The 20,261-nt window shown below is 35.5% G+C and overlaps 1 protein-coding gene across 1 annotated transcript; it reads right to left on the bottom strand.

Moving 5' to 3' along the window:
• Nucleotides 1–1,713: 1,713 nt before the first annotated feature.
• On the bottom strand, nt 1,714–18,915 carry LOC139723522 (ras-related protein Rab-15-like). The gene is made up of 8 exons (XM_071634760.1): nt 18,826–18,915; nt 16,335–16,649; nt 10,592–10,652; nt 9,564–9,624; nt 7,913–7,990; nt 4,858–4,944; nt 4,273–4,338; nt 1,714–2,076 (listed from the first exon to the last, which is right to left on the bottom strand). The coding sequence occupies exons 2-8, from the start codon at nt 16,456–16,458 to the stop codon at nt 1,933–1,935; spliced, it is 621 nt and encodes a 206-aa protein (XP_071490861.1). The 5' UTR covers nt 16,459–16,649; nt 18,826–18,915; the 3' UTR covers nt 1,714–1,932.
• Between the last annotated feature and the right edge of the window lie 1,346 nt (nt 18,916–20,261).

Consider the following 20,261-nt stretch of genomic DNA (forward strand, 5'->3'; position numbering starts at 1 on the left):
AACACTTTTAATAAACTACCAAAGCATACATTTAGATTGTGTACTTCATGGGAGAAAGCCACATCAAATATTAGTGGGGGTGGGGGAATACATGCACACATGACAAAATGTGTACTCAATATTTATGGAATCCATCAGTTCTCTTGGCACAAAATCCTTCTAAACCCTCCAATTACTATTAAATAGAGCAATGGAATTTTACATCTTTTCGGGTTGTCTTAAAAAAAGAAGAAGAGTAAAAGTGCTTGTTCATGTACAAAATCCTATCATACGGAGATATCAGGGCCACAGAGCAGCTAGATCTGAGATTTTGTGGCACGTTAGTACCACCCAAAGGTCCCTATATATCCCTTACAAACCAAAAATGAATTGCCTATAAGTGTAATTATAAATAGATACAATGTACTTGAAAATGATGTTTTGACATATACAGTATATATACTTTTGCCCTGAATACCCAAAGTCACCATGGAAAGTGCTTGCTCTCTATAAATTCACTGTAAAAGTGAAGTTCTTACGAACACTAATTTGTCCATTTTCCTTTGCTGTCACATATGTGCATTGTGCCTCATGTGCTATTAGTGTGTTTTTAAGTTTTGACAAACACATGCAATCCTCCAATTATTTTCCATGTTGTATGATATGCTATATAGCAAGATGCTGGTCAAGTATCTGATTACCAAGTCTAGCAGGCTTAACATTTCTGTGAAATTCTAGTAATTAAATGTCCTTCACAGGAGACAAACACGCAGACATTTGAGACTGATCAAACAACACTGGAATGAAGTGTTGCTGCACACAGCATTCAGTGTAGCACCCATTTACTTTCATGTGGAAGATTTGGGCTCAGTTTCACTAGCTTACAAACAGCCATGAAAAACATCTCATACTTTGGACTGTTATTGTTGTTGTTTTTTAATCCCATTCACTCCTACTTTGGTAATTACAGTAAATTCTAACATGTATGTTGTGCAAAACAAAGTGGGAGGGCACACACAATCACTGTTTTTCATGTGCATGTGCATTTTGACACATAGTATTCTGTAACACACAACATATCATGTTGATAAATACACTGTAGCTCCTTTGAAAGAATGTAAAAAGACTGGTAAATCAGAAACGACATATATGCACTTACAGGATCAACCTGTTCCTCTTCGTCTTCTTTTTTTTTTTTTTTTTTAATGATGGACTCGGCTTCATTCTGTGGTTAGATATTCAACCTACTAAGTTTTAGTACAACTTGACCTTTGGTTACAGGAATCTGTCTGTCTGTCTCTCTCTCTCTCTCTCTATCACTTTCACTCTCCATTCATCCAACTACATACCTCTTTATCCATGTGTTGATTCATATATCTTCTCAACTAGCAAGACACTATATACATGAGGTCACATATATAGGCATCTTGCAACAAGTTTCATTGCATTCATTCTTCAATGAGCAATTTACTCTTAAATGTCACCTACCTACTGAAGGAATATGTGACATGAAACAATAAAGAATATTACAGGATCTACACAACACTCAAAATCATATTTGTGTTTCAAAACTGTTTGAGATGTGAAAGACCAGCATATGTATAATTCCAAGATAAATTATGATTCCAATTTCAATTGAGGATGACTGATGACCGTTTTCATGTATGAAGAGTACACTTGGTCTCTTGATCAGCTACAACTGAACTCTAATTCTGGAGCCTTTTCTGCCCTAAAGTGTTATGTCCTTGTAATGACAAAGTTAAAATCAAGAAGAAATTCAGAACAAATCATTGAGACATATGATCAAAAACTTTCCAATCATCAGCATACAGTGTCTTTAACACAGAGATGTCCATTTAATCAGATCACATATATACATGTCTTGAGTTTAGAGGTCTTTTTTATATAGATCTATTATAAGATTTTCCACGTCGCGTTGCCATGGAGACAGTATCATCTACAGCAGCCTCCCAGTTTTGTTCCCTCTTCTGGCTCTGCAGAGCTGTCTTCTCTACTGTATAACTTGATACTCTGGAGCTGTTCATCTATTTCTTTCTTGTTCTTGTCCATGACACTCTTCACAAGTGTTTCAAATGCCTGCACAGAAAAGATTCCAGAGTCGAGAATACGCAAATCGAAAGATGATACAAAAGTCATGTCAAGAATTGACTACTTGCATATTTTCGCAGGAACAGGACAACCGATCTCCACTCAATTGCCATTCTTAATACGTGTAGCAACAAAAAATGCATATTTGCTCTTTTATCTATTTTTTCCTTTAATTCTTATTCCATATACTGATAGTTAAAAACAAACATAGTGTTACATTCATATCATATTGATCAATTGGAGATTAGTGTGCAGAATTCAAACCTGAGTTTGGGAGATGAGAGACAACCCCTCCCCTGCAAAAAAAGGAATATATATATATATATATATATATATATATATATATATATATATATGTATATCAGAAAATGGGAGAAAAAGATTTTAAAGAAAAAAAAATTACTGGACTGGTAACTTGCCCTACAAAAACTCACAATTACCTCTGTAAAAATGCCTACATGGACAAAGAGAGTAAATATATGAAAAATAAATGAAATAAAGAAAAAAAATGAAAAAAAAATAGCTGGAAATTCATACATAATGAAATCGCTGTGTTTGATAGTGCTTTTAATTGGAGTTGCTCCGCCAATTTTTATTTGTAGTAATAATCACACATAACATTTAAAACTAGATATATCGCTACGGCTACTGATATGCCTCCGCCATAATGCATGGTTCTCCTAATAGGTCTATAGTACAAATGTCTTGACAATGTGTGATGACGGTTTCACACAATTGGCAAAATATTAAAATGACAGGTTTGACACAAATGTGCTGAATGTTCACTTTCCTAGAACTAGGTTCAATTGGATGAATGATTAAAATTTCAGAGTGCAGGTATTTGGGGAACTGATGATTTTTACTTGACTTTTGACCCTTTTATAAGTTTATGCATTGAGTAATTTTCAATGTATTGGGAAAAAGTATAATTTCAGTATCAAATGGGAAAATAGCATTATCTAAACCTGGCCTTTGACCTTTGACCTCACAGTTCCAAAGAGAATCACTGTTAGGTTGAACATGCATAAATATGTAAGTTTCATGATGATACCTTGAGTTACTTTCGAGATATGGAGGAAAAAGTGCAATTTAGCACTTTCACTTGACCTTTTACCTTTTGACCTTTGACCTTTTGGCAAGAAACTTCCCCAAAAATATATATTGGGTAATACATGCCATACATCAAGTTAAAAAAAAAACAAACCTCCAGGCATATTGCATTTTAAGGAAAGTAGTGATATTTTGAGGAGTTGACCTTGACCTTTGACCCCCCTGACCTTTGACCCATGACCCCCAACTTCCCTAGATAATCACTGCCCATCGGTACAAGCATATATACTAAGTTCCATGAAGATACCTTGAACCATTTGCGAGATATGGAGAAAAACATGAAATTTCAATTTTTTTTTTCACAAAATAACCTGTGACCTTTGACCTTTGACCCTGTGACCCTAAAATCCACACAAAGTATTATCCCCCAAGGATATACCCTCATACCAAGTTTGATGTAAAACCACCACACGGTTCTTGAGATATCGACAAAAACAAAACGGGACGGACGGACGTACGGACGGACGTACGGACGGACGTACGGACGGACGTACGGACGGACGTACGGACGTACGGACGGACGGACGGACGGACGGACGGACGACCCGAAAACATAATGCCTCCGGCCACTTCGTTGCGGAGGCATAAAAAAATACTAGAATCCTTCCAGCTTACAGAACATACTCTGATTTCAACAAGAGTGTATAACTGTTGGCAGTAAAATTGTTACTCTACTTTGGTAAGGGTCCCCATCATGAAAGAAGGAAATATTCATGGATACAAGTTTCATTGAAGATTTCATTTTATTTTCACAAGCACAAGGCAGCCTCACAAAATATCATACATGATAAAATTTGGGTCTTTTAACTAAACCAAACTAAAATCCACTTGCTGAGAGCCCTCAGCATGAAATTACAAAAGAATTGTGAAAAACCCAAGTCCACCTTTGCTGATGGTATATTGATCACGTTTGTCATATACTGTAGATAAGAGTTTGTGTACTTTGCTTTCTATGACATCTACAGAATGAATATGTGTCTATATCACATGTGGTCACCTGTTTTGATTTTATTTCACTGGTCAAAAAAAAAACAACAACAGCTGAATAACATTTTATTTCTTGACTTGACTTACGAGTTGTATATTGTCTCCATTGAAGGCACTAGCTTCGATGAAGTCAAGATTTTCTTTCTTTGCATACTGTAACAGAAAATGGGAGAAAAAGAAGTGAAGAAAGATTAGAAAGTTTGATCAGAAGAGTGCAGAGTAGGACATATGGTGAATTTAAAACATAGGTAACACTACAGTTGTTAGTATGAACAGGAACACTGACCTCAATCACAGAAAAGTCAAAGCCATATACATGCATTTATCACTATCCTCCCTCATTTCTCATTCTATCTCCCATTGCCTTTTTTAAAATCAATCCTCTGAAAATAAACAGTTCTTTTAATCTTTAAATGGAACAGCACAATCAGCATGGAGCTGACTACTAATGCAAACCAAGAAATTTTCTCTGGCATGAAACTTTTGCAAAGTTTCAGGATTTGTGAAAGTAAAATGCACCCAAAAGGTTTTGTCTGTATACATAATGCATTGATTGCCAGTTGCAATTCGCAATTGGCAGTTGCAGTTCATCCCACGAAAAAGGCCACTGGCTGCAATTCACTAAAGTTTCATGTTGTGAATGTTTCCACTTTTACAGTAACAGGTTCTTACCGACTCTCCCTCTTCCTTGGACACTACACGTAATGACTCGGCATCAGATTTATTTGCCACCAATATCTTCACAATGTCTCCAGCATCCTGCAAGAGACCACATTGGCACAGGAGTAATGTGAGGCAATGTCACATGATGGAGAATGTCATTATCTTCTCATACGCCCTATGATGCATAGTTCTATAAGATGAAAATATGGTACTGTTTGATAATGCCATGACATATCAAAATACAAAAGTTGATTAATAATTGAGTATATGAATATAAGAACGACCCAAGTCCATGGAAGACCATTTCGAGTAAACTAAAAAAAACTTCATATCTTTTTTGTTTGTCCAATAATATTCTATTTAACTGTGATGGGAAGGCAACATTGTATATACAAATTAGAACATATATTATTATGACAATTAACATTAACATTAATTGTGGAGAGGCCATTTTGTGTGATGGACTTGGGTCGTTCTTTGATTCATATGGACTTGGGTCGTTCTTTGATTCATATACATGATATTCTGCTATAGAGATGAGAGACGGACGAGAGAGGGCACTATAATATGAATGTAAGAATGACACAAGTCCTTCATTCTTACATTCATATAAGATTTAACTCATTTATTTCAGGCACTTCCGGGGGTAATTAGGATTTATCATTTATACACAAGATGAGTCCATGCATAAGCTACACTTTCCCATGTCAAGCTGAATTTGGCCAAAAATTGGACTTGGGTCGTTCTTATATTCATATACTCAATTCAAACCTAAATCATTGATAGCAACTAGCTTATCCCAATATGCGGATATCCTGACAACTCAGTACTAGTCAGTGCAGCTATAACAGTCTATATTACTGTAATTCGATATATGTGTGTGTGATCAGCCCTAGAATAAAGATTAAACTATTTGTAGCCAATATCTGCAGACAGCTTTTCAACTCTTCCAGTTTCAATAATGGTGGCTGGCTGTGAATTTAGATTTGTAGATGTTTACCTGCACTATCAGCATACCTCAAGCCTGTGCCTGTGAATTTTTTCTTTTTTTTCAGCTATTTATGACAAAAATAATTTACATTGATTTTACAGATTTAAAAAAAAATGCCCAAAATGCATTAAGACATTTTACACAAATTACATACTGTTCCCTGTTATACATATGCTGGTAAAACAGAAGAAAAGATCCATGAGTATTTGGTATCTTTCTTTCATTTTGGAGAAAATTGAAAGGAAAAAATATGTACACCTGGTCCAACACAATCAGATTCTCATCTATATCTCCCTGCCTTACAGTGAAACAGAGAGAGAATAATTGGACATTTGGAGGGTAAAGTACCATGGAAAATAAGACAACAAAAGATACTTCAGTATGACTCATATCACGTCATTCTATTTTCTATGGGCTATAAATCGGATAGCAGAGCTATAAGCACAATCATCTCCACTGTAAATACCACATGTGTACATTACCTAATAATACACATTAAACATTGGTGGTTGGTTTGCACACTAATGTGGTCACTTGATTGCAAGGCTTTGCACACATCAACTGATTAAACAAAGCATACTGTACTCAGGGAGATTTCATACACCTCACAAAGTCTAAGATAAAACAACACAAAGATACATTGAACAAAAATTGTATAATACATTTTAAAGTATACAATCAAGATTGTACTGAATTTCTCCCTGTAAAAAATTTAGAAAAAAATGATTGTCAAAATCAAATAAGAATTATAAAAGGAGTTCATCATCTCAAAATGACATTACGCTGAGGAATATATACTCTCAAATTTACATGCTAAATCTGTGTGTCTATAAACAGCTAGCATGCAAACAAACACACAACAGATGTCCTTCATATGTCCTTCAAAAAAAAATGGATGGCCAACATTTGCTCAACTTTAGTATGGAGTTGCCAAAATAATGACTACCACTGGTATAAATAGCACAGTACCAAGGACAAAATAACATATACCCAGTATGAAATCAGTAAAAGTGGAATGGCCTCCACACACCCAATTTTATTAAATATAATTATATCAAAACAAAGGAAGATAAGAAAGAAGGGGGAAAAAAGAACAAAAGGTTACAGAAGGAGGAGGCAACGTATTAAAGCACACAAAGATAAGGAAAAGAGAATGCATTTTCCATTGTATCTCTGTGTTGTGTGGCTGAGTGATGTGATCAGGTTGCTTTTTGCAAAGGAAGAGAAATATATTAAGACATTACACCTCTAGATGGGAAAACTCTAATTAACCAAAGTTTCTCATGTCCTCTCCCACAGGAAATTGGTGCATTGTGGACTTTGGGAGTGATCAATAAGCTCTTAATCCAAATGCCACAGCATGCTGGAGTCTGGAAAGTACTAACAATGCTATAAAAGATAAGCATTCACTTTTAGGCATTGAACAAAGATTAACAGTATCATGGCTACTTAGAAACTGGGAGTCTGCATTGTATAAATGTTGTCCAACCATGTACAGCACAATAATGTCTAGGACAGATACATGGGTATGCATTGAAAGTACCTTCTGCCTATACAAGACTGCATCACTTCAGACATTGTCCTCATATGCGCTCAAAAGGCAATCAATTATATTGGGCGCAAGTTAAGCATTATTGTCAATCTGTCTTTGCAGTTCTGGACTGCATATACAGTTCATGACACAGACATAACCATTCTAGATACAGAGGTGACAATTATAGACATTGATTCTAAATTTGTACACATTCTGTGTTTCTTCCATCTAAGACTACAGTAACACAGGACAAAGTTGAAAGAGTGAATTGATTAGTTTTGTTAGTTTTGCTCTGTACAACACTGACACTTTCAACCCATTTGAAAATAGGGTGGGCAGATGATTTTGTTATAACACACATTTCCCAAGGACACCTGTCTGAGTATACTCTGGGCTAGTCTTCAGTGGGTTAAAATGATGCATGAAAGCAAGTCATGGAACCAAAAGAATTCATAATAATCAACTAAAACACACACATACACACACACACACACACACGTGTTGGGGTGTGTGTTTTTTTTTCCAAGCCAAATGCTCACCTCTGATATCATCTCAAGCCATTTGTCAAGGTCGCGAAATGATGTTTCACTCGTTATGTCATACACCAACATGATGCCCTTTAGAAGTGAGAAAAGGACAGCACAATGCATTAGTGACAGATACAAATAGCTCTAGGGACTAATGTTTGTGATGCATGGTGTGTTACAATTATCATGACTGGAAACATCCATGGATAGAGTAGGGTCTTCATCTACTTACCAAACAAGCTGTACCTTACATTTTCAGTTTGAAACAAATATTGCTAGCATGGATTGAGAAAGCTAGTATATGGCAAAACTTTAAATATTTTTTGTTCCATGCTTCCTCACACTGGTTAATTTTGTCATTATTCTTAGAGAGAGCTGACAGCACTTTTTTCTTCTCCTTGAATCAAACAAACACCTGCAAAGAAACATCGGAGACAACAATTTTTACAGTCCTATAACCATGGCATAGCTTGAGTACTGAAAACTGGAAAGCAAGTGAAAGTTTTAAAGTAGGTTTTCACATGATCTGATGCTTGTATCAGCAAGTGTATTTGAATTCTTATCATATTATGAATATATACACATTCATTTCATATTATGAGATGATACAGATAAATTCATGCATATATTTATGTGTATAAACAAAAATTAAAACACACATATATAATAATCACAGTTAATTTCCAATTGAAACATCTTTTATGAAAAACTGACAGTCATGCTCAGTGCAATTTGAGATTCCACCATTATGTATTGAGGACAATACATGTATATGCTACGTGGGTTACCATCTGGCCAAATATTGACGAACTCATTGATGGAGAGTGGCAGCTACAGGCACATACCATGTGGTTTGTCTGAGAGTCTGCTAGAAACATGTGTTAAGTTCCGTAATCACTGAGGGCAGACACGCAGTTGAAAAAAAAAACAACAAAAAACATCTGAATTTGTGTGCATTCAATACTAATCCTACTGTTGACTACTAACATATGTCCACATAATCATGTGTTTGTGTGTGTGTGCATGTGCGTGTGTGTGTGTGTGTGTGTGTGTGTGTGTGTGCGTGCGTGTGTGTGTGTGTGTGTGTGTGTGTGTGATAAGTGTGCATGCTTGCATATCATTTACATTGCAATTTATGAGCAACATAGAGTATTATGACGCATGATGCTCATGGAATTTGTTGTACAAACTATGAACAATCACTAATCAGAGCTCTCCTTGGGAATCTACGATTTAAAGTGCCCTCTCATGATTCAGATTTCATGTGAAAGAAGCCCACAGTGTGCTCTCTGAATTAAAAAAAAAATGCTACAAATTCTACATCACAGAGTAAGCTGTAATTACTATATATCTGTAAATGAAATGTAACTGTTCATAGGCACCTAAACTTGTGCCATTTTGATGGCAGAAATCTGCACTTATTTTTTTATTAATAATCCTTGATGCATATGTTTTTGAAACATCAAAAAAATGTATTTTTTCTTGATGTTGTACATGAAGAATTTGGCATCCTCATCTTGGAAATATCTTGGATGTTTCCACAAATGATGTATGTAATACATTGTAAGCACAAACATATCAGTATCCCCTCATTCATCATGGTATAGAGAGATTCCTGCCAATAATGATAACATTAACAACAACAAAAATTAATCGCCTGTACCTGTGCTCTCCTGAAATACTGCTTCGTTATTGTGTCATATCTTTCCTGCCCAGCTGTGTCCCTGTAAAAACATGACCATGAAAAAAAAAATAGTAACAAAATAAGTATACAGCCTGTGAGAACCAGGCACTATAACAAGTCATACAAAATGTGTCCATACATACTGCATTGTACACACCATGCAGTATTGAATGGATCAGGGATTTTGGTGCCATGCATTTAGCAGCATTGTTTGCATGCCTGATTTCTCATATTAAAATACTGTAATACACAGGGTTCCTTTTTGAATGAAAGAGACATTGAATCCAGTTGGATTCATTCTTCATGTTTCTCTTTAACCAAATCCAATATTGGCATAACAAATATAATAGTCACTTAAATCAACATGAACTATTGGACAATATGATATACCTGAATGTTGAAGTGATTTAAAACACTGCTTGAAGCGTTGAAAAAAGAAGAAAACACTGTTTCTCCAGAACTACATCCTGAATGCAGACACTTCATCCATATTTGATGATAAAGCAACTATTCAGTAACTCATACTGTTGTGTTAACACGCTTTACATGACATAAAAGGTTAGTCACATCATACGTGTAGCCAAATCACATGAAAACTGTACACTGTGCCATGGCCATACATGCAGCACAAAACGACTATTTAGTGGCTGCGTCTTTACTACGCTGCCTGAGCCATTGTACATTCCACTATTTTTATCTCTAACTGCGACCAAGCAGAATGGTAGTACGTGGATCATCATATCCAGTTTCATGCTGGGCAAAATCAATAAAACTGATTCACATGCTGCCAAATAATTTGATCTTTCCCCACAGCCAGATATATGAGTACGAATATGAGTAAACTTTGCTTGTCCTGGCTGGGATTGATTTTGAATCTCATTGTTGTAAGAGTGAATCTGAACAATAGCAGTCCCTGACCCTAAAAGAGGATAAATGATTGTATTAGGCACGCTGCAATTCACTGGCATTTCTTGAATAGACAGGGGCATGGATCTGTAAACACTCACCATATTTGAACTCGTATTCTCTGATCGTCAACGCGAAGTGTCTTCATCTTGAAGTCAATACCTGCAAAAGTGAGGCAGCAAAACTATTGAGTCAGAGATGAGGTCAAAGTTAGATTTCTTTTCTTACTTCACAGATAAAATGCAACTGAAATACATGTATGTACAAACATCCATACATGCTTGCCATATCAATTTGAAGCTATCTTCTTGTGAGCCTATATTTCAGTTATTTCTCTGGTCTACAGATCCACTAACAAAGGTTGAAGATTCCTAACTACGCTATGAGCAAAACGGAGGGGAAAACATGAGGTTTACCATTTGAACTCAGTATCTGAATATTTAATTGCAGGGTATATATATATATCACAAAAAACATAAAACATGACTAAACATCATTTTTGCATATGGTAAGAGATACTTTGTAAGGCTAATATAATTGATAAATATATTCCGCACCATTCATGTTGAATGTTTGATATAACGGCTGATCGATATATCACCTAATCTATAGATTAGGTGAATTTCACAAATTATGTGACTTGATTGCAAATGCATCTCTCACATGACCAAATTAGACTCCAAAAGCTTAGGGTTACTGCAAATGGGAGAATACACCATGCATACATGAATACTGCATTACTTTCTCAACGTTTTACAGTATTTTATAAAAACATAGTATAAACGGCATTAAGTTAGGTTTAAGTGTATGTATGATGAAAACAGAATTAAGACCAAACAAACATTTTGACAAATATTTCTCAAATATATCATGTTCGGTTTCTCACATATGTACATGGTTTGCCATTCTGAGAAATTTTTGAATGTATCTCTCACATTCTGGAGAAAACAAAAATATTGTTCATACACTATTAAATACACATACTTGGTGAGTTTCCATTACTATTCACATTTATGGCAATTACTGACAGGTGGCCCAGTTATCAGATAAAATGCGGTTAGGTGTGTCATTGTTAATGCACTCTGATGCTGGATCAATTGTGAATTGAAATGGTTGTTGGGCATTAAGTATTCCAGAAATCTTATTCATCATTCACATCTACAACTAGAAGAAATAAATGCTTTCATGCTATACACTTGTACTGCACTTTTGGGCAATATGCCATCAATGTTATGATGAGTATGCTCTCCATAAAGTGCTACCGGTACTCATGCACTGGTTGTTTGGGACTTGGTGATGTGAATACACTGTATTTAAAAACAAGAATGTCTGGAAGCATTTTGAACTAGATGAACATACATGTAGTATATTCATTTACCCATTCTAAGGACTCATTGAATGTACATCACTTTATGTTGAGCTTTTGCTGATAAGTAAAGTATGTCTGTTGTTTAGGTAGAGAAAAATGTCTTTGTTCATCTTCACTAAACGAATGAAGGAACCATAATAGGACCAAAGATGTCAGTTCAATGTTCTTCAACTGCCTACCGGTAATCAAGTACGGTATGTCAAGTAACATTTGCTCCCCACACTTTCTCAGTTGAAACATGTCTGTAATTTATAAATCATTAACCTCTTCCCTTTAATCAATAGACTGGTTTACCAATGAATTTAAAAACATTTATAGCTGTATGAATATTTCTCTTCTGCAGACCTTGTGAAATACAAGCCACATGTCCATCACCTACAATTAAGCATTACATTATCAACAAACTCAATTTTTATCAATACTTGAAATCCAGATTGCATGCATCTGTTCCTCATATCTCGGGTAATATAGCTTTCTACTGTATTTGTCTGGAGCAATCTTTAGTACAAAATTATGCATTTAAGATTTGCACACTATATAAGTGTAATGGTAGTTAACTGAGCTATTTTTTCTTTTAAAATGGTAATTCCCCCCCCCCAAAAAAAAAGGAACAAAAGCTTTAATTCAATTCTTATTGAAATGAAATATACACTATAACAAGCAGTGTCTCATGCACACCATTACTTTATTATCTTGAGGATTTAGTACAACCTACCCCCTTTGTGAAAATGCACTTCTTCATATATTCATCATTTTTTCCCCTTGCTATTTATTGATTTCATTCAAATCATTCATAAATCAACCCATTCTGGGTGTAACATGAACTAAAAACGGTACAAATGCAATTCAAAACACAAACAAATCCATTTGTCAATTTCTACTGCAAATAATCTCTCTTCAACATAGATAACTCGATTATAAATCAACCCAACTAACAATTTCTTCACGAGAAAGTTTTGACATCCATGATATATACTTGTACCAAACCTATATCCCTTGAATACATCGAATCATGTAACTCCTTCTCACTTACAAGGGCATATACATAAAAAACAACAAATACATTATACAAATCTAGAATGAAATCATTCACAAGAAAAAACCTGACAAACCCTTCCCCTCCCAACCAAAACAAATCTACATTGTATCCTAAATATCAAATCCTACCAATATCTGTCATACCATTTATAACTATCGTTCTTCAAATCAAATCCCCATCCCACCAACCCCCAATTAACTAAAACCTAAACCATCCCACACCCACATTCACCAACCCACATACACACACATACACACCCATAAACACACACACATCCGAACCGATACCACCTTCCTTCCTGATGAAACGACTTCCCAATGTTGATACATAAAACATAATGGACCACGGGCATAAAAGCAGCATCCGTCCACACACTGTAAGCACCGCTCCAAGTTCAAATATAAAACTGTCAAACTAACTCATCAAACTCAAAGCTGCTGATAAAATCAATATAATGTTTGTGCCAGCAACAGCTTACCCCTCCCCACTCGCAGCCAATAACACATAATATTGCCTTTACAGATGATAAATACTAAAGAAAAAAAAAAATGCTCAGGCCCTTGTTTCAGAAACATTTTCCCATTTCAGCAAATGTAATCCCAACTTATTTCTTTTTCTTCATCCCGAAATCTTATCATTCTTTTATAAATTTCCTCAAAAGTAGGAATTTCTCCCTCCAACCTAGATCTAAAAATGATATATTTCAAAATGAAAATTATTGTATTATAAAATTTCATTTGTGGTCCCTTCCCATAACACCAAAATGAACATTTTTCCACTCCATATTTTGAAGATCTGTCATCTAAAACCTATCTATCACTTTCTGCCACAAATGCTTAACATGCTCACAATCCCAAAATAAATGTTTATATGTTTCTACCGATTGCTCACAAAAAGAACATCTGTTATTTTTCAACGAAACCAAACTCAAAAAGATTTTCCTTTGTATTAAACAGATCATCCATGTAATCATTTATACTGAAATTCCCTGAGTTAATTAATATGAATGTGACTGTCTTAACTCACACACACACACACACACTTGCATGCATCAGTTGCAAAGACAGTGCCAGTGTAACAAGCCCATGCCACTGGTCAAATGGTCATCAATTTTGTCCTGTTGCCAAGGCTTAAGGTGTCTCCATGGTCAATTACTGTGAAGAAGGAGGCCAGCTCTCATTGTCTAGTATGATCATCAAGGTTGAATTTCAACAACAAATAGAGCGCAAGTGAGTTTGGGTAATTGGGTCATTCACGCGAATGAAAACTTGCTTACTTCGGCTTCAGTGGCTGCATACTTTGGTTGCTAATCTCAGTGGCATTTTGTTGACATATAACACACTGGTTTTGTTTCAGAGAAGTTCACTGCACAGAGAGTGTATGCAAACACATGCAGTAGAGACTGAACAGAAATGATATGTTTGCTTTGACAAAGAGCAGCTTCAGATAAGGACAAGTACACACATTACACTCCAAAACAATTTAGTTCTGTCAGTGACTGATAGTGCTGCTGAAATCATACTTGTTTTACACACAAACACATGCACACACACACACACAAAGAATGGCCAAAGGGGATTTGTGCTTCATGCTCTTCCTTTTCATTTTGACTGCTGAGATGAGATTTGATATTACCATCACTTTGCCTCAAATGAAATGAATATCATGCAAAAAAAAAAAAAAATCCCAGTATGCCAATGGATGTACTTGGTAGCTCCCATTCTTTCCCTTGACATACTGAGTAGTGTATACCGATACATGCCGTGTACTGTTCAATGCATGCACAGATAGAGATCTATCATCCTAGAATACTTTCAAGATTTATTAATATGATTGAAATATTGATTCTAAACAATTAGTCTCTTTACACAAAATATTGCATACATGTTACAAGTACAGGTACTATAAAATGAAGGCTGACACAATTCAAGGCTTTGTCAACAAAGCAAAGCAGCCCAGAGTTGTTGTTTTTTTATTCTTATTCAATATTTGTCTATTATGGCTAAGGTGTACATCCAAAATCCTACCAATTCACATTTTGGCTTACTAACAGCAAACCTCAAATTTCTGTTCCCTTTCCCTTTAACTTAAAACAAAAAATTGGATAATACCATGATCACTAGAGAATGCAACATATGCTTCCTGTTTGATGAGCATGACTCATGGCTAATTTAAATTGACTGGGATATATAACTTGTCCCTTCAGCATGGAGCAGGTGTCGGCAAATGTTGAAATGAATGAACAACATTGAGCATAAATTAGCAACAAGATGTGCATGGCCTAGAATAATGCATTCTACATCGTTCTGATTTCCAAATATATGAAGTAAAGCAAGCATCAGACACTCAGATCATATTACCCAGAAGTAAGATTTATACCCTAAGAGTGAGCAGCAAAAGCAAATATTCAGCCCTGTTATCAAAGTCATGCACTCCAGGCAGCACAGGGTTTTGATTGTTTGTTTGTTTTTTGTTTGTTTGTTTTTTCGGTTTCTTTTCTGCACATGTACACAGTCAAGCATTCATAGTATTTTGATGCGAATTATGTAGTCACTCTGTGATCTATCAGGATTTAATCATTGCATGTATAAATCACCAGTATGCATGTATGGAAATTAACAGGCAGGGCCCTGAGAGGTTATATGTGATAAACACAAAGTTGACCAGTGGTATTTACAGGGTTGGTTAGCACTCTGCGAGACACACAATTTTTTTCTTCCTGTTATAGACTTTGACCAGAAGGGGGCATATATTTTCCAAGGTAGGAAGGAATTCCAGACAAATACTTTACAATACAGAATATTTAATCTTAATATTTCCGTATAAGATGCAAGGATTCTGCTTACAAGTGCAATAACTTTTCTGTTTCTTTAAACATTATCTCGGAGACATGCAATATTTTGAGCATTCAGTGTTTGTAGAACAGAAATCTTACTAGGACTAGTGGATGTACAATCAAGCACCGGAACTGCAGTGCAATGTATTCATTGAGCAAGGTACCACAGTGTAACCATTAATGCACATTTCTATTCAAGCTGGTGGAAATACAGATTTGAGGGAAAAGAGTGTCAGAGATACATGTTACATATAGCAGCCTAGCTCCTACCTGTTTGATTGAATACCAGATTATCATTGTGTGAGTCTTGGATGAAAGAAGCCATACAATGGAATTTACTGGTATTAGGGCCGCAGAGTCTAGCAATTGATCTAAAGCCTCCACTGGAATTTAAAGCTACCTTTACAAATACTATACAGTAAAAATAATGCTTCAGTTTCAAGAAAAATAGTTATTGCAACAAACATTCTTTTAAAAGTAAAGCATTCTTTAAAATATGTGAGGTGGGTAGAAAAGAAAATAATAAGCATTCAAATTGATTTCTAGTTGAATGTAAACCAATATTGTTGAATTGCAGGTTGCTGCAGTATGTGGACTCACCTATTGTGGCTATGTGCGTGTGACTGAAAGCTTCTTCTGTAAACTTGCACAGCATACATGTCTTCCCGACACCAGAATCTCCCAGCATGAGAAGTCTTATCAACACATCGTATTGTTTGGCCATCTTAACACTCGTTGCTCACTGAACCTTGATAAATGTCCACTGATTTATGTCCAGTCCATGTGATTAGTCATAACAGCTCACTGCATGTATCCCAAGTTCAAGTCCTATTCCTCTGTTAGACACTTCAGGACATTTTTTTATGATCCATAAGTCTGCCTCTCATTGGAAAATTCCATTCTTTTGGTAGATTTCTGATAGGGAAAAGAAGATTCTTTTTTAGAACAAGTTGAAGGGATGGTATATGTTGATATGAGGATTGAACTTTCAATTTTTTGCAAGATACTAACAAAACTACTTATTAAATGTTACATAGCAAACAATTCTATGAGGAATTCAAAGTTTAATTGATGAAATTTGGTTTTGAAAAGGACCAAAAAAAAAAAAAGAAAAACAAAGAGATCCTTATAAAAGGTGGGTCCGATCTTTTATTAGGATCCCCTTGTTTTGGATGTCTCAGCCATTTCAAAACAAATATTCATCAAATAAACTTTGAATCCATCCTAGAATTACATGCTCTTTCATATTTCATACAAGGTTTCTCATTATCTCACTTATAAAAAAAAAATGGAAACCTGAGGCTCCATCTCAACCAAAAAAATATACCATGGCATCCCCTTCATGTAACCAGCATAAACTCTAAATTCAACTATTTCTCTAAAACATAATGTCTAAGATTATCAGGTGTATTTTTACAATTTGAATAGTGGAAAAGACTTAGCACTTGATTAAAAATGGCACACAATCTATTCCTTCAAATTCAGCTGTGGTATTTCTTTTTTAACTTTATATGTGGAAGATATAGTAGGGCCTATATAGATAAAATTGGGTCAAAGCTTCAATGATTTTCTTTCCTGTGGTACATTACAATGTCCAAGTTTAAAGAAAAAGAAAAAAGGGTCTACTTTGGACACCAGAAGTACTGTGACATTCACTTACAGCACACAATAATAAGCCAATTTGTGCACTTATATTTTTAAGATTATACAAATCATTTTCAGATTTGATTCCCTGCAATTACATTTGAACATGAAATCCCACACAATTTAAAACATGCCTCGAAAAGCGAATTTCCCTCAAGGAAAATGCGCATTGCTCTTGCCCCATGTGGTTTAATGAGGTCTAACAGATGAAATCAATAAAACTAAACTTCTTGTTTAACCAACTGTAATGCATAGTAACAATTCACAAGAAAGAAACCCAAGCAATGATAATTAGACAATGTTGCCAGGTTCTGAAAATAATTTTGTATGTGTCCACAGTAATGCGATACCACTGAATTTTTTTTGGTTGTACCTTTGATTGCCCTAACAGCATCCTCAAATTTTGCATCTAAAATCAACTCATGGAGGTGATTAAAAAACACATAAGTTGATAAGTTGAATATTAAAATTGAAATTCTAGACACATAGGGCCTACTGCACTGCACCCCCCCCCCCCCCCCCCCCCGGGGGGGGGGGGGGGGATTTTAAAAAAATAAAATAAAAAGGAATTCATTGACCTTTGACCCCTACTGGATACAGCCCAGCTCCCACACACACACACACATACACGCTAAAAAATAAAAGGGTTGAATGAGTGAATCAATGATATAAATTATCTAGCCAAGGTAGTGCAGAGTGGTGTCAAATGACTGAAGAAATTTCCAACTTACAAAGCAGTTACTTCATTTCTCATGAAATTGTTGCATCAAATACATGCAAGTGAAAAATTATAAATGAACTAAAATATATATATGACATAGTCCATTGAGGCCTATACAGTTCTATGTGTCATTCACAATCATCTTCTTCAACACACAGGTCACAATATCAAAAGAATCGAGACACCACTCTGCAAGCCAGTTACCTTATCTCAGTCAACATGGTCAAATTAAAACATCACTCAGGATAAGAGCAGTGAGGTGGGAGTCCCTGATAAGAGTGAGAAAATTGTCTAGTGAGCTACAAATTTACTTTCAAATAGCTATACCATATCATGTTAAAATGAAATTGAAACGCATCTGGTCCACAGGGTGGTTCACTCGGAATTACTGATCGCCGTACGTGCTATGATTGTATGATCACGAGCAGACGGCTTGTCCCTCACTTCCTATGTAAAAGCCACAGGTGTTCAATTCGCCATGGATTCCACCAACAACCGATACCACGGCGGCGGGGGTGAACGAGTCGCGGGCGGGGACACTTACCGGAGGTTGTGACCTGGCTTTACGAGAATACTGGTAGCTTACGGCACGGAACTCGATCACTTGCAACCTATCATCCTGACATACAAGATTTTCAAATCTTTCGTAACAAGTAGCTGCAACACCACATTGGTTACAGTGAACACTTTAATCGGCAACGACCGTAACAAAACATCGCTTCTTACCGTGAGGTATAAATGTCACTTCTCGTCTTGTACTCTTGATGTCTCGTAGAGTTTCTTCCAAGTCACTCAGCCGCGGAAATGGCGCCACGGTGTGTCTCGTGCCATGAAGGGCTTCCGAAAGCAATCGACGGCCGCGGCGGCTGCTTCGGCGGCAGGAGCGAGGCATGCCATAAATAATGTGGTATATGTGCGATGTGGAAACCACAGAACAGTGGCGGATTGCTGACAGATGGTGGTGGTGGCGCCACAAACATGCACATGGTTTTAGATATTCTGCCTTCTTTTTACATCACAAGATTCTACAAATAATTATGATCACTTTGAACACTTTTCAAAGTTGAGTGGTGCTACTATGAGTCTCAGGTGATAGAGAGAATTAGTAATAGCATATACATGTATACAAGAATATAAGCATATATGTATCTCAAGAAAGACATATAAGGGTATATTTATAGACATATCACAATATATATATACATGTATATATCAGTATATACATAATATCTACAAAAACATTGAATGCTTAGAAAAAACACAACGGAGAGCTATACGGTTTATATGCAGTGACTACACCTCCCGTTATCCAGGCTGTGTCCCCCAAATGAGGAAGAAACTGAATTTGCCAACTCTTGCCTCAAGATGCCAGGTCCTGAGATTAACATCCTTCTTCACAGTAGTTAAGATGTTCATTGGAATTTTTCTTTCAAAAGTAAGAACCAAGAGAAATATAAAAGCAAAGAAATTCAATGATTGTAATGAAAAACAAAACAAAACAGAGCAACTGATTTCTCTGTACATGTATATATATATATATATATATATATATATATATATATATATACATATATATATATATACATATATATATATACATATATATATATATATATATATATATATATACATGCATGTATAATTACACACACACACATATATATGCATATGAAGAGTTTGCTCGCAAAAACTGATAAGTCCATATTTGCCAAACGGAGATATTGGCGATTAAAGGTCAAGAAAAATAAAGAGAACAAGAAGATAATTTCTGCTTCTTTTGACTATAACTTCAAAAATGTACCTTTATATGTAGTGACCAATATATCATTTAAAAGGTATCATTTTGTACTTTATGACAGAGACCATACTTCAAAATCTTCAAAAATGGACTTATCGGTTTTTGCGAACAAACTCTTCATATATATATATATATATATATATATATATATCTAGCATTATATACATACATACGTTACATATAAAAAAACACATTACCACCAGAAATGTTGTACCCTCAACACATTTACAGGATGCCAAATAAATCATAAGTCACAAAGAACGGTCATTTTGTTACAAAAATTCATAAAACACAATGTAAACCATTCCCCTCACATTATAGGCCTATAGATATTAACATTTTATTTGTAGATCAGAACATGTGC

The sequence above is a fragment of the Diadema antillarum genome, unplaced genomic scaffold (assembly GCF_040938485.1).
Source record: "Diadema antillarum isolate AM-2024a unplaced genomic scaffold, OU_Dant_1.0 scf00000192, whole genome shotgun sequence".
NCBI lineage: Eukaryota > Metazoa > Echinodermata > Echinoidea > Diadematoida > Diadematidae > Diadema > Diadema antillarum.